Raw genomic sequence first — 16,185 nt, 5'->3', positions numbered from 1 at the left:
GCTCCCGGGCATCTCCTTCTGTTTTATTTCTGCCATCTGAACCGCCGGCCCTACTTGGTCCCCTTCTTTCCGTTCCCCTTTGCCAAGCTCGTTGCTGATGTTGATCCTGGCTTTTGGATGAGTCAAAAGGCTTCCTGTGTAATGTAATACCTGCGATAAAAGTTTGTGACCACCTAACAGACATGCTTTTGTCTCTCTCTTGGCTCCGGCTTTGTCTCAGGAAAGCTGGCCTCTCTTATATCTCCGCTGCCTTCATCTCTCTCCTTTCCCCCGCCAGCCACTCCCTGGCTTTGGGGTTTTTAATCTACGTGCAGCATACGTTTACACAATATACTGAAGCTGTTAACCCCCCTGGAGGCTGGCCAGAGATATTCAGGTGGCTGTGGGCCAGGGAATACAAAACACCAAACTTCTTTCACAGACTCCTTTTCCAAAGAGCTTGGAACTGTGCCCGATGAGAGCGTTAAGGTGGAATTGTTCTCTTTGCCCAGTGGCTTTTAAGCAGAGGGAATAAACTTTGCTTATGCTGGCTATTGACCCTACAGACGTTTCACGCAGAAGCTAGTACTCCTCAGGAAGGCAAGTAGGTGGACCTGCAACCCTACAAATATTGTTGGAAGGCTGCAGGACCCCTATCTCTGATGTCAGGCACTCCAAGGTTTGAACCAGGAGCTAACCCAGAATTGTGCTTGCCCAGGACCCTCTTTTTAGGCTGTGAAGGGAGTCTGGGTGTGCACAACCGGCCTCTGCTGTGGGCAACAGCGTGTCCAGCCCAAGTCCAAGTAGGAAGAGCCTGGTCATGCTGCGTTGGCCAAAGCTAGTCCCCTTGCCCCATGGCAAATAAACCTAATTTCCCTTGTTTTGCTCTCAGTCTCCAATTCCTTCCTCTTCATATATTGCCTTTTGAATTTTAGATTGTAAGTGTCTTGATGCAGAGACCTCCCCTGTTACATTTTTGGAAATGGTACCAAATGAACTTCTAAATTTTTTTAAATGAAAGTCAGCTCCGAACCCGGCAGCTATCTTTTCATGGAGACAGCTTCCCACGGCAAAAGGGACAGCTGACATTTAAAAAGGCAAAGAAACAACAACCCTGCTACTTTTTATATGTAAGTACCCCTCAAGATCTGGAGGATTTTTTTACAATTTATTTTTAATAAAGAAGAGCCCGTTAGAGCCAAAAATGTAACCTCTGCATTGCTTACGAAGGTGAGCTTCTGTTTGCTTAGCTTGGCCCCACCCTCTAGGACTCCCCAGCGCTTCTGCCATTTCTGATTTTCCTTCCCTTTTAATCGATGTAAACAGTTAGAAGATCGTTGCTGGGGAGGTGATGGTGTGTTGCGGTTCTGACCTTTCTAAAGTGCTGTTTGCAGTCGCTGAGCGCCTCTCCCACTGGTGTGTGTCAGTTCTTTACCTTCTGCCGGCTGCGCTGCAGAAATTCTGCAGCCTCGATTGCTTGCTATGCCTCCAGGGACCGCGACATGTGCTTCCTCCGATACATGGCCCGAATTAACCTTCTCGCAAACGGTTTCTAAGTAACGGCAGTGGCACGTAGCGAGGACTGGCTGCGAAGCACACCAATGTTCACAGGAGCCTTTTGAAGCGGAGGGGGATCTGCAGAGTGCCCCCTCCCTCGCACAAGGCGTGGTGGGGTGCAGAAGGTAAGGAAACCAAGACAGCCCAGCCCCTTTGTAAACGCTTTGCAGCTTTCGAAACTCTTTGCTGCCTTTGCAAATGCACAGAGCCAGCTCAGCCTCGCTCACTCCTCCATATTAACCTCCTTGGGGGTCCAGCAAAACTGAATAATTGAGGCAGGTATTGTAAAGCCCTTTTGATGTGCTTGGAGTCTGTGTTACGGCTTCCTGGTCTCCTGCATTGCTCTCAGATTGGGCCAGCAGTTCCCAAGGCTTTTGAAAAAGATTGTTATTGACTATTTCAGCTGTCTTGCCCAGAAGGGAGAAGGTGAGGCTGCTGGGATGGTCTTCTACTCCCTCTCCTGCTGTCTTTCTCTCTCTGCCCCCCCCCCCACTTTTGCAGCTGCTCCCTTGTGCACGTAAAGAGCACCAGAAGCCCTTCTCCTTAACCTCAGGGGTTTGATTTCTGGTGTGGTACCTTTAGCACACGTGGGAAGGCCCTTCACAAATGACTTACCACCGTCCTTAATGAGGGCAGAACAGGAGGAGCTCACCTTTGCTGTTGTCTCATTGCACCGAGTGCTTAATTGGGTTGTTTCTTTGTGGTTTTTGCACAATTCCAACGAGATATTCATCTTATGTATTACTACATTTATATCCCACCTTTTTGCCAAGGAGCTCAAAGGGGTGTACCTGACACTCTCCTTCTTCATTTTATCCTCACCACAAGCGTGTGAGGTGGGTCTGGCCGAGAAACAGTGACTGGACCAAAGTCACTCAGTGAGTGTCACAGCTGAGTGGGGATTTGAACCATGGCATTCAAGGGCTGAGTCTGACACTCTAACCACTAGGCAACACACCTACTGATGAAAACAAGACGGGAATAGGATCTGCTGAGCAATTAACTTTCACAAAAATATGCAACCACAATGGTATAGGGTGTTAAACTGGGTTCGCTCTCCATGAACACCTATTATTAGGATAAACACCTCTTAAACAAATAAGTTGTCATTCAATTTGATCTTTATTAGTTGCCTCATAATGAATTCTTATTTATTTATTGCATTTTGTACTCCACTTTTTCAAAGTAGTTTCCCAACCATTTTGTACTCACAACAACCCTGTGAGATATGTCTGGTTGAGAGATGACGACAGGAAATAGTCAATTGATGAGCTTTCTGGCTGAGTTGAGGCTCCCCACTCCTGGTTAGCTAAATTTGGCAGGTGGGAAGGGTCACCCATCTGTCAATCACCTGACATTGGGTGATGCTGTGCTTTGAAGCCCCATTTGTTGGGACTTCAAAGCACAGGGTGGGAAAATTGGAGATTTAAAGGAGCAGTGCAGGGCTATTTGAAAGATTTTGGGAAGCTGCTTTGTGGTGTTCCATTAAACTCATGATTCTCATAAGTTTAAAGGAGCAGTGAGGAGCTGCTTCAAAGAGCAATGCTGGGAGAGGGAAGTGGGAGTGTGCCTTGCTCCTGCAGAGCAACAATGGGGAAATTAAGCTCCTGGTTGTTCCTTTCAGGTGCCGCTCTTATCTGCCCCATATATGGCAGCAAGTGTAGAATGGGTGAGCATGACTTCCACCAAAATGACCTCACAGGCGAAATGGGGAGGCCCTAGCAGGCCGCCTTTCACCCGCGGACCTGAGATCCTCCAGCCTTGTGCTGCACCATTTTGGTTCTACACTTAGTATATACGTAGCACTTTCTCAAAGTGCTTTATAAAGATAACGTCTGTTATTCTTATGAGAGCCCTGCAGAATAGGGTGTTATTATTCTCATGTGTTGGGGGTGTGTAGCTGAAATTTAATGGTTTTTCTAACTCACTGAGTAAGTTGCTATCTGGGCTGAGACTCGAACCTGGGACATTCAGTTTATCTTCCCAAACCACTGCATGATACCAAGAACTAAGCCTGGGGTCCAGAGGCTGGATGCCCAGACCTAAAGATCTGCCATTTATTTCATGTTTGTTGTTCCTACTGGTTTTGTTTTATTTTTATTTAATAAATTTGTATACCACACTTCATCTGAAGATCTCAGGGTGGTTCACAGCGTAACAATACAATATAAAAACACAAACAAAATACATAATAAAAACAAGAAGAAAAACAAACCATTAACGCCCCCTCCCCCCACCCCCTCCCACAAGCACATTTAAAAGACTATAGGTTGTTGACCAGCCAAAGGCCTGGTTGAAGAGGAGTGTTTTCACTTAGCGCCTAAAGAGATGTAATGAAGGTGCCAGTTGAGCCTCCTTGGGGAGAGCGTTCCATGAGCGGGCGTGCCATCACAGAAAAGGCCTGTCCTCATGTTGTCACCCTCTGGACCTCTCGTGGAGGAGGCACACGCAGAAGAGTATCAGATGTTGATCTCAGGTCCCGGTCAGTGCATATAGGAAGAGGTGGCCCTTGAGTTAGTGCGGTCCTGAGCCATTTAAGACTTTATAGGTCAAAATCAACACTTTGAGTTGGGCCCAGAAACTAATGGGCAGCCAGTGCAGTCAGACCAGCATCGGTGTAATACGCTCAAACCATCTTACCACAGTGAGGCACACCTGGCTACCAAATTCTACACCAGCTGAAGTTTCCAAACCATCTTCAGAGGTGTTACTGTTGTTGTTACTAGCAGTTACATTTTTATTCTGGCCTTCCTACTGAAGGAACCCAGGGCAACAAGCATGAAGTTTATAGGGAAGGGCTTGTGGGCATTGCCGTACTGCTGTTGTTTAGCATTCAGTGACTCACAGTTGTTGCCCCCCCAAGAAAAGCTTGTTTGTTGCTCCCACCATGAGATCTAGAAACATGCATGTAAAATAAATCAAGCTGGAGCATTGTGGTACTTAATTAAATTGCAGAGGCAGATGCTGTTCCAAACAGCAGCGGAGGGGTGATGTTCTGTTGTTGTTTTTAAGCATACCAGATCAAAACGGAGCAGACTGCTTTGTAATGGAATTGTTTAATGGTGGACCTGCTTCTTCTCTTGCCCTTCTTGCTGGCTGTAATTGGGTTAACCACAGAGGGCTCTCCCTCTGCTTTTTCCTTTGCTTATAGGGGTAGAGGGTTTTTGATTCAGAGGGTCAGCTCCTGTTTTCCAGTTGAAAGGAGGAAGCTGCTACCCTGCCAAGCAATACCTTGGAACTTGTGTCCTGTTTTTACATCAAAGCCTTTGCAGCCAAACTGGAGAAAATGGGGCTCAATATGGCCATTGTTTGGGAACCTGGTGTTAGCTTGTCACCTCATGTAGCTGGTTAAAAAAAGGCCACTTCCACAAAGTATGTATGTACCTGTCCTGGCTAATCGTTTGAGTCTACTAGGGCACAAAGGGAGGCTTGGAGTGGGCTCAGCTTTGGTGAGAGTCACACAGCTGTGGCAACAGATAGCAAACATAGGAAAGATAGATTTTGATCGGATGGTCTCTGGCCCCCCGCAACTGAAAAGTCATATGCCCCAGGTTGGCCTGATGATTTTCAGAGCTCAATCAATTAAGCAAACTCACAGGGAATCTAAAGGGCTATTGCAGCATGTAACTTCGCTCGCTTGCACGGTCATCTGCTTCAAGGCACACTTATTCTTGGGTTGCACCAGCTGATTCCTGGGTGGCGTTGAAGGCAAATGGGTTGCCCTGCCTTCAGCACAAAGAGATTTAGATTTATGTGAGGATTGACCAGGCAAAATTTTGGTCACATGCAAATATCTGCGGATTGTCTTCACTTTAAATATGTGCTTGTTTTATATCAGTTCAGCTGTCTTAGCTTCCCCTAAAGATTTCTGGTAATGGTAGTTTGCTGAGAGTGTTTTTAGAGAATCCTAATTTTGCTCTCCTGAAAATGCTACTATTCCCACGATTCTATGAATGACAGTTTATCTAAGTTATTATATAAAAGTAATATATAGCAGTTGTTTGTTATACTGTATAAGAATTATATTCATCAATTTAAAAATTTTGTGTTTTATAGGTTGTGTGCACTATATTTTATGTGTGTGTATAATATATTAATAATTATTGTAGTAATGCAAGTTTGTGGTGTAGAGGTACACAGCAGTTCCTTCAAAACCATAGTGTAGATGTACACCTCTATTGTAGCTGCTCAGTGAAGTTACTGCAAAAAGAACTTCATTCAAATAGCCTTTTGTACTCTGTTGGGTTCAGCTATCCATCAACATGTTGTGAACTGCCCTGAGATCTACGAATGAAGGGTGGTATAAAAATTTAATAAATAATAAAAATAATAACACTGAAGTTGTGCTGGGAAATTTTCTTCAGGTTGTCTGTAATTCCAAAGGACTTGTGTTTTTCCCCACCTTCGTGTGAACCATCTATATAAGCAGTTTGCATGTGACAGGTACCTGTAGGTGCTCAGTTAAACTTCTGCAGCTGTTTAAAACGTGGGCCAGAGAAAATGCTGCTGGAACCTTCTCTGCATGGTTTGGAAGCATGTATGTGCCTCTTGAGGATCATGCCATGGAGAAAACTCATTGTGAACAATTACCTTGCAGACTGATGCTAGAACTGTGTGTGTGCGAGAGAGAGATGGAGAGGGAGAAGGAGAAGGAGAGAGAGGCACTTTAACAGAATCTTACCTTTTCTTCTCCTTCGCAGAAACCAGGCAATGCGGAAGAAGTTGATCTTATACTTCAAGAGGAGAAATCATGCTCGCAAGCAGTGGGTAAGTGATGCCCCATTGGCTTCTGTGGGACTCCTTTGAAAAACAAACATATCCAGGATGGAGTTACATAGTCTATTGGCAACTCATGTATGCAGATCCTGGAGGATGCCGCTTCACCCCCACTGTGGCACTGAGATGCGTTGATCTGCAGGGGAGAAGAGTGCTTAGGAAAGAAGTACCGTATTTTTTGCGCTATAACACGCACCCGACCATAACACACACATAGTTTTTAGAGGAGGAAAACAAGAAAAAAAATATTCTAAACGAAACAGTGGATGTATGATTTTTGTGGTTCATGCTGTGGCCACAGACATGTGATCTGACAGTGAGTTTGGAGTAGCCCAATGCAAAAATTCTGAGGATCCATGTGGATCCATGCTTTGTAAGCATGTTTTAGCACCAGTGCGGCCCCAGGCAACAGTGGGTGCGTGATTTTTTTGGTGCAAGATGTAGCCATGGACGTGCTATGTGATCTGATGGTGAATTTGGGGTGACCCAGTGCAAAAATCCTGAGGATCCATGTGGATCCGTGCTTTGTAACCACGTTTTAAGTGGGGAGGGAAGGAAAAGCACTCAAGGGACAAGGAGCACGCGTGGGGTGGGTGGAGAAGGATGCTGCTAATAATGAAGAAGAGGGGTATAAGGGGAGAAGGCTCCTCTCCTCTCCCGCTTTGCTTCTTTAAAGCAAGCAGGCTCTGCTTTTCTCCCTCCTCCCCGCTCATCCCCAGCTTAGCGAGCTGAAAAACTTTGCTGCTATTTAGCGAGCTGAGTGGGGAGGAGAGAGGGACAGAGAGCCTGCTTGCTTTAAAGGAACCAACCGGACAGGCTCCTCTCCTCTCCCGCTTTGCTCCTTTAAAGAAGCAGGCTCTCTGTTCCTCTCACCTCCCCACTCAGCGGCGCTTCTCCCGCTTTGCTGTTTCAAAGCAAGCCACGGAGGAGGGAAGGAAGGGGAACCATGGATCCTCTGCTCACGACTGCAGCAGATCCCCCCCGCCACCTGTAGGCATTCCCTCCATAACACGCACAGACATTTCCCCTTACTTTCTAGGAGGAAAAAAGTGAGTGTTATGGTGCAAAAAATACGGTAGGTGGTAGCCAAAGTTGATCCCTGGGAAAGGAAGTCTGATGCAGAGCAGATCAGAGGAAGTAGATGGAGAGGACAAGGGGAAATGGACAGGTAGAGAAAGCAGGTGAAGGGGAGTTTGGCTTTTTTGAAATAACCAGACTGTATTTACATTAAGTGTTTAAGGAAGGGGCATAGCTAAAACTGGAAGGAGTTGGTGCTGTAAATGAGCACTGCTAGCGGGAGAATAAATTGGGTCCATTAGGTCAACAGTCCATGCAAATGATTCCCCCCCCCCTTTTCTGTTTACACTGCTAGTTTGTGAGGAGGCACCCTCCTTGGCGAGCTACCCAGAACCTTGTTCGTGTTCTGGATTCAGCCTGTGTGATTGGCAGGCAACATGATGTCTTTGGATTGGTCATCCCTGGGTTAAATTGCAGGGGGGTTGCCTGGTCAGCTGAGTAGGACCCTTTGCCGCCTGTGCTTAAGGCCCCAGCTGCCACCTGTTTTGAGTTCCTTCGGCTTTCAGTTTCTCCGAACCCTTCAAGCCATCGGTAGCTCCTGGCCACAGTAGGTATGCTCTGCCGCCACTGTTGCACTATGCCTCTGAATGCCAGTTCCTGGGAATCACAAGAGGAGAAAGCACTGAGGTTCTCCTTGCAGGCTTCCTATAGGCATCTTCTTGGCCATTGTAAGAACTGGATGCTGGGCTGGATGAGCTTTTAACCTGATGCAGTAGGACTCTTCTTGTGTTCTTAAGCCTAGATCTGGGTACAGCTTCTGAAGAATCTGGCCAGGTCCTTGCAGCCTTTTACTCATAGATCCTAGCAGTACTGACTGAGTCATGCCAATATCTTAAATGTTTTGACAAGATGCATAACTGGGGTCTGTTCCACTTTCTGCCGCTACTTCTAAAGCTCTTTGGAAGTTATTTTGAAATCATCATTCTAAAAGGATTACAGTTCAGAGCTTAACTAGTTAGCAGAGGAGATGCTATTTGGCTGGAACACTCCTTTTGTCAGATGGATGCTTGGTGTTTCAAGGTACTGAACTAAACAGAAGCTAAAGCGACTGAATCCTCAGCCGGATTAATTGGGAGCTCGAACTTGAATCTCTTTATATTTCTCTTCCTGGATGAGCATCAAGCACAGCTGAAGCAGAGCAGCACTTTGTTCTTGGCTGGATTTAGACCTGTTTCAAGAAGCCACTAAGTTGTTGATAAAATGAAAGGGTTGACTCTATTTTGCAAAGAAACCACCCCTCTTTCAAATTCAGGCACTTTATCACTAGGGCTATGAAGCAGAGAAATGACCAAGTGCTGCTTGTTTCATTTTGGGCAGGCCAAACTTTCCTACCTGGGCATTTGGGGCTATAGTGACTAATCCTGTCCTGTGCTGCTCTGTGAGTTGCTGTCAATCTGGTCTTTGTTTCTTTATGGCAGGCAGAGAACCTGTGACCCTCCCAGGTGTTACTGGACTCCCAGTTCCCATCAGCTCCTGCTAACGTGCGCAGTGGTCAGAGATGATGGGAGTTTTGAGACCGTTTTGACCTCCGTGTGGTTACGGAGACAGCATACAAGTTGTGCCTTTGGCAAGGTGTCCTCTGGTGAACTTCACAATGGAGTTTGCCCTGTGGGTCAGATTTTCCACAATATCCTCATGAGTGGAGCCATACATCTTCCCAATCTGCCACCTGCAGAGGTTTATCCACACCTTGCATAATAGGAACTCTGGCCAAAGGAATATAAGAAGTTAGGGGGAGCCTGCTAGATCAGGCCAGTGGCCCATCTAGCCTTGTATCCTGTTCCATACAGTGAACCAGATGCCTGTGGGAAGCCCGCAAGCAAGACCTGAGTGCAGCAGTGCTCTCCTGCAGTTTCCAGCAATTGGCATTCAAAGCATATTGCTGTTGGCCATGAAAAAGGAGCAGGAAAAGATGGGAGTGACAAGAAGCACCTAAGCAGAAAACGCCAATCTGCGTGCCCAGGCCATTGAGTGCTTGCCACGTAGAAAGCTGTTTTATTTATTTGGCACAGACAGTAGAAATTGTGAAGGGAACAGTGGTCTCTCAGGAATGTAAGGCTTGAGCCACTCAAGGTTAAAAAGCAGCACCTCTATGGAAGCTGTGAGGGGAAGAATGGTCTCTCAGGAACATTGGCCTCAAACCATCCATGATAAAGGTGAGGGGAATTAACTTGGAAACTTCCAGGCAGTCCTTAAGGATGGGCCTGTGCAGTGAAGACTGCAGTACAGAGGCTCAAGCTTGACAGGAAATGGCTGTGGCCTTCTCGTCAGATGGATTTTGCATGCTTTTCTTCACCGTTAGAGAGCTTTGGCCATGCTTTTGCAGTACACAATAGACCAGAGTAATTCCAGGAGGCCTCAGAGGATTACTGCAGGGACTCTCTGAACATTCTTGGTTCCTCCTCCCCCCCTTCAGTCTTTTTGGGGCGGCAGTGGGGGGGGCATGGAAGCCTGCCAGTTCATGCGGTTTTTAATGCGTGCCTTCCTCTTGGGTTCTGCACAATTGGCTCAGCCCCCCCCCCAATGCCTCTTGCCAACTGAGTCATACTCCTGTTCACGTTTGTGTGTGTGTAAAGGGGGGGGGGAGTTCCTGCTCTCATTCTATCTACTTAAGGAACTGTATTGTACATCATTTTTGCAGACCTGTTGTCGAGAAATGACAAGCATGTCTATGTACTTCATTATTTATATGTTGTTCCTGTTTTGTTTTGGGACATTAAACCACAGAGCCTAGGACTTGCCGAACAGAAGGTCGGCAGTTCGAATCCCCGCAACGGGGTGATCTCCCATTGCTCGGTCCCTGCTCCTGCCCACCTAGCAGTTCAAAAGCACGTCAAAGTGCAAGTAGATTAATAGGTACCGCTCCAGCGGGAAGGTAAACGGCGTTTCCGTGCGCTGCTCTGGTTCGCCAGAAGCGGCTTAGTCCTGCTGGCCACATGACCCGGAAGCTGTACGCCGGCTCCTTCGGCCAATAAAGCAAGATGAGCGCTGCAACCCCAGAGTCGGCCACGACTGGACCTAACGGTCAGGGGTCCCTTTACCTTTACCTTTTACCCGTTTTGTTTAATTGTGTGTGTGTTTTCTTAAAACCACAGTGCTTTTCAAAACTACCAGGAACTTTTGCCACACTCATTTGCCTGCTGTGGAGACCCTTGGTGTCTTTTCCGAGACCCTACAGGTTTGGGAAATGTCCCAGGGTGAACACCCAGTTGTCACAATAATCTCGTTACTACTCAGGAACCTAGTTGCAACCTTTCCTCATAGGGAATTTGCTTCAAGCCCTTGATTATTTTCTGTCCCTTTTCCAGCCATACCATTTTTTAGTTTGACCACCATGATTTGTACTCTTCAAGGGAGGGCCTCCTGCAGATCAGGAAGTCCTTCTTATCAGGAAGTCTCTTCCTCACAAAATAGGAACCAGATCCTTAATGCTGCGGCACCTGCTTGTTGGCACCTAAGCATTAGACATCTCTGTTGTCTTTTCAGCACCTCCTGAAGACCTTTGGCTTCTGAAAAACCTCTTTCCTAGTTTCCATATGCACTGGAATTACTTTTATATGTTTTAAGTGTTTTGTCATTTGTGTGTTTGCTGCCCCATGCTCTTTTCTGAAGAAGGGCGGCGTATAATTTATTATTATCATTGATCTTCTCCTTAAGGACCCCCTTGATAAGCTCTCAGGGATTTCCCGAAAGTCTGGACTCAAAACCCATTTCTATCCTCATTCATGCTTTTGTGGCAGCAGCTTTTAATCAGTTGGCTCAATTGATTAAAATCTCAAGCTCAAGGGACAGGATTTGGGGCTCCCCCATCCTATCTGCCTAATGTACTATCATCTTTGTCTCAGGTGATTACCACCCCTGCCACATCCTGTTCCTCAGTGACTAGATGTTCCTAGACTGCACATTTTGTTAGTACCTCCCCCTCCTTCCAGAAGCATTTATCACCAGAACTTAAATGGTAAAGATTTGTTTCATATACTGAGCACATGAGGAGATTGTTGTATGGCTTATCTTCCCTGCCATGTTCTTCAGTTTTGTGACTTTGCACTGAGAATCATTGTTAATTTTCCTCTGAGACCTTGCTGCTGAGGTGTGAGAAGGTACTTGAAATGGACTTCCAAGGGACCATTTTTTATCTCTGTCTCTCTCTCTTTCCCTCTCCCTCTCTCTCTCCCCCCACCTTCTCCCTCCCCACAAAACCCACCGTTTCAGGAACAGAAATTTTGCCAGCGCTATGACCAGCTTATGGAAGCCTGGGAAAAGAAAGTGGAGCGCATAGAAAACAACCCCCGGCGCCGAGCAAAGGAAAGCAAAGTACGTGAATATTATGAGAAGCAGTTCCCAGAGATCAGGAAACAGAGGGAACTCCAAGAGCGCATGCAGAGGTTAGTGGAGACGTGTTCAAGTGTGTGTTGGCAGGAGTGCATTAAGACTCCTTTGGCACTGAAGATGGCATGTCAGTTTCTGGTGGAGAGGAATGTCTTGTGGTAAAAAGGGGCTTTTCCTCTAGCTCCTTGTGTGGAAAATGCTGGCCTCCAGGCAGCAGCCTCGCTAAAATGGTTTGGGGAATCAAATCAAAATGTTTATTCGGCTTTACGCCCATCATGAAACACAACACAACAAAACAAATCAAATAAAACAGCAGACTCATACAAACCACAAGTAGTATAACACAGTTCACAACTCACAAGGACAGATATTAGCCGTTCATAAAAAAAGTTTAAGATTAAGATTAAAAAATTTAGGCACTACACTAAAATCAATATCTGATGTCATTATAGAAAATTCTTATAACTATCAATAATCAGCTAACATTCCATTCTGTCTCTTGGGGAAGAAGTCCATGAGCAGAAATTTGCATAGAATTACAGTATGCTATTAAGCACATAGATGTGAATTCAGAATGGAAATGTCAAAGAAGTCAAGCCAACTAATTTTTAGTCCAAATCACCTGAGATTATTTTTTTAGCTAATTTTGCAACATGTCCCAGATGAACCCAAATCTGATTTTTTTCAGTTTGTTTAGTTTCCTTTTAAAACAACAACAAATAAATTCTTTCGCCCCCAATAAATTTTATTAAAGTTTGAAAAAGGATACACAAAAGTTAGTATCAAATACGCAATAAATTTCTCAGTTGACCCTGCACAAACCATTTGCGTTCCCCTTCAGTTACCACCACCACCTTGCCCCAAATCCTCTCTAGATAAAATAAATATATTTAATTTCCTCTAATTAAAACCAGAGGGGGAAATATTATTGTATGGACCTAAGAATTGCACTGCTGGATCAGGCCAAAGGCCCAGCTAGTTCAGCATCCTGTTCTGGCTAGAGCCAGCCAGATGCCTCTGGGAAGCCCACAGGGAGGACCTCAGTGCAAGAGCACACTCAGCTCCCATTAGTCCAGCCACTAGTACTCAGAGGCATACTCTCTCTGTGGGAGGTCATGTACACCCATCATAACTGGTGGCTCTTGATAGGTGTATTTCTGTGAATTTGCCTGATCTCCTCTCTGAAGCCGCCTAAGTTAGTGGGCATCTCTGCATCTCGTGGCAGTGAATTCTGTTGCCAAAGGTGATGTAGTCCTCAAGCACCTTGGCTGGGAAAGGTCTAATCCGGTTCCTGAAAGCTCAGGAATTTGGCAATCACTGGTTTAGCACAGAGACTATACAATGGTCTCAGTCCTCCAAACCCACACAGATGAGCCAATGTAGTCCAGACTGGCTTTCTAAGCACGCTGCCTCCACTCAGTGGCTCCAGTTGCAAGAGCTGGATCTGGATACATACTGTGGCATGTGCAAGACTTGTGGCCACAGCACAGGTGTCAGCTTGTGGCAGTGATTGTGCCATCACCTCTATGTTGAAAAAGTCTCTGAAGCCAGTCCTCAATGCTGGTTTTATCTGCATGGCAGCTCTCTGATTCTTTGACTGAGCTATCAGTAAAGTTTGCTCTTCTCTTGTTGTGCCCCATGCCATGTGTACACACACACACACACACACACACACACAAGTTCCACCTTTCCCAGCTTTGACCTCTCCACTCTTTGCGTGGCACTTGTTTCATTGCACGCAAGCAGCCACAGTAATTGTTAAGAAGATACATTGCCAAGTGCAAAATGGAGCATAAATCTTTCAGCGCTTTCTTTGCCGTTTCCCAGCAGGGTAGGACAGAGGGGCAGTGGCCTCTCCATGTCTGCGGCACGCAGCGAACACGAGGTGTCAGAAATTATTGATGGGCTCTCGGAACAAGAGGTGAGGCTGGGTCACCGTTTTCTTCTTCCTTTTGCATTCTCTCCTTCTCTTCTCTTCTCTTTCCTTTCCTCTGGGAAAACCAGTGCAGCCACAACAGACCTTGGCGTTGGAACTCACTGTTGACGCTGCTGCCAAATTGCATTAGCTTCAGCCCAAGCTGTGTTTAGCAAACACTGTCTTGTGTTGGGGAATGTGATGCCTTGATGGATTTGACAGGACCCTAAACGGGGACTTAGGGAGACTTTTCTCTCTCTCTCTCTCTCTCTCTCTCTCTCTCTCTCTCTCTCTCTCGCTCTCTCGCTCTCTCTCCTCTCCTGGGTCTGTTAGCTTCTGTGGTGTCTGCCAGTTGATGAGATTCAGTGACGCCATTCTAAAAGGGGGCTCCTGAATTGTTTCTTTGTCAGGTGCCCCTTCCTCTGGGATTCTGATGCTCCCTTGAACTCTGCTGGGCATCAGCAAGATAAAAATGTCAGAGTGTTATTAGGTTGTGCCTTCCCTAGTTATTGTCATCAGAACATAAAAAGGCACTAGCAGATTGGAGCAAAGATCTATCTGGCCCCAGTATCCTGAACACATAGAGGGTTCTAGAGAACCGTCATAACTGATATCCATTGACAGTCCTGTCTTCCCTAAGTATGCCTAATGTGATAAATCCTATATATTGTATGTGCATTCTTAGGGAGAATTGTTTCATGCTGATACAGCTAAGGCGCTACAGCAGCGTTCTCCAGCGTGGTGCCCTCTAGATGGTGTTGGACTGCAGTGCTCACCAGCCACCACAGTCACTTACGATAGGAGTTGGAACCCATCAACATTGGGAGGGCATTAGGCTGACCACCCCAGCTCTAGAGCAACAAACAATTGCTGGCCTAGGCACACAGTCCATCCACTAGCCCAGTGGTTGCCAATTAAAGGTAAAGGTAAAGGTACCCCTGCCCGTACGGGCCAGTCTTGCCAGACTCTGGGGTTGTGCGCCCATCTCACTCAAGAGGCTGAGGGCCAGCGCTGTCCGGAGACACCTCCGTGTCACGTGGCCAGTGTGACATCGCTGCTCTGGCGGGGGGGAGCGCACCCCGCCGCGGGGATTCGAACCACCGACCTTTCGATCGGCAAGCCCTAGGCGCTGAGGCTTTTACCCACAGCGCCACCCGCGTCCCGGTTCCCAATTAGGGGTCTGCAAAAAGCACCCAGGGGGTCTGCGACCCTATTCCTTTCCTCCCCCCTCCAACTATTTTTTTGTCATTTTTGCATGGGAATACCTATTAGGGGCTACAATCCAGACAGCATCTTTCAGTTAATGCTGAAGCTTTTCCTTTTTGGAGAGAGAAGATGCAGTGGGTCTCTCTTGGTCTCAGCAGCAGCTTTCTTCAACACTGAATGTTGTGCATCACTTCCTGGCTTCTCCCTGATAACTTCCTTTCTTTCGTGCAGCACCTACACCAGTCTTCACCAACCTAGTGCCTACCAGGTGTTTTGTAATCCTGTGCTGACTGAGGCTGATGGGAGTTGTAGTCCGAAGCACCTGGAGGGCACCAGGTTGGCGAAGGTTGGTCTTTCATTTCTTCATTCTTGGGTCAGTTTTCCTTTGGTGCTCTCAGTGCGACCTGTTTTCCTCTGCTTTCCCTGCCCAGAATCTGGAGAAACAGATGCGCCAGCTTGCTGTCATCCCTCCAATGCTGTACGATGCTGAGCAGCAACGCATCAAGTTCATTAACATGAATGGCCTCATGGACGACCCCATGAAGGTGTACAAAGATCGGCAGGTGATGAACATGTGGAGCGAGCAGGAGAAAGAAACCTTCCGAGAAAAGTGAGTTGTGCTGAGGAGGGGCCCATTCGTAGTCACATCTATTATCTATTCTTTCTCTGGGCGGGTAGGAAGCCCGTTTGACGCCACCACCGCCAGCCTTTTGGTGAATGAGTCAGGCGGCAAGCCCAGAAGGCGGCTGGGGCTGGGGCTGGGGGTGTGGGGAGGAGGACTTCTTGCCCCCCTCGCAGTGTGCACAGGAATTCGTGGTTTTTTGTTTTAGTTTTTAAGAATAGTCCAGCCCTCCACAAGTTCTGAGGGACAGTGGACTGGCCCCCTGCAGAAAAAGTTTGCTGACCCCTGACTTCCGCAGAGAAGGTGCTTTGCTGGGCAAACCCTGAACTTCTGCAGGTAGTGGAACTACCGAAAGGGCCCCCTCTGCTGAAAGGATGAGCAGAAGGCACGTGCAAAAACCCTGTAATAAATAAAACAGTCCAATGGCAGTAGTTGTTTCCCACCATAAAACCCATTACAAAAGGTCTAAACAGTTCTCAAGAGTTCCAGTCATTTTTGGGCACAAATATTGCACTGAATGCTAATGTTTTCCATATTTTTATATTACAAAATTTTATTACAAACTTTAAGTAGCCCATCTGCCCCCAACAAATTTGTTGATGCTTCTTTTCCCTCTTCCAAGACACCACCACAGGCTGTAATGCTCCAGAAACAAAAAGAGGTGTCTGCGTTTGTGTGCGTGCGTGTGCATGTGTGGCTGTGCAGACTTGGGCCCTGCTCACTG

At 46.8% G+C, this 16,185-nt stretch overlaps 1 protein-coding gene across 13 annotated transcripts in view; it reads left to right on the top strand.

Moving 5' to 3' along the window:
- The window catches only part of NCOR2 (nuclear receptor corepressor 2), a 359,439-nt gene that overhangs the window by 177,828 nt on the left and 165,426 nt on the right, over positions 1-16,185 (top strand). For 10 of the 13 annotated variants that reach the window (XM_053369216.1, XM_053369217.1, XM_053369213.1 and 7 more), the window contains exons 9-12: positions 6,237-6,303; positions 11,602-11,774; positions 13,546-13,639; positions 15,271-15,449. In XM_053369216.1, the coding sequence (XP_053225191.1) occupies positions 6,237-6,303; positions 11,602-11,774; positions 13,546-13,639; positions 15,271-15,449 (513 nt within the window). The remainder of the gene's footprint in view (positions 1-6,236; positions 6,304-11,601; positions 11,775-13,545; positions 13,640-15,270; positions 15,450-16,185) is intronic. The other 3 variants (XM_053369224.1, XM_053369223.1, XM_053369214.1) reach the window with 1 other exon arrangement.

The sequence above is a fragment of the Podarcis raffonei genome, chromosome 16, assembly GCF_027172205.1.
Source record: "Podarcis raffonei isolate rPodRaf1 chromosome 16, rPodRaf1.pri, whole genome shotgun sequence".
Classification (NCBI taxonomy): Eukaryota; Metazoa; Chordata; class Lepidosauria; order Squamata; family Lacertidae; genus Podarcis; species Podarcis raffonei.
The sequence above is the reverse complement of the archived record's forward strand: the minus strand, read 5'-3'. Positions and strand labels throughout refer to the sequence as shown.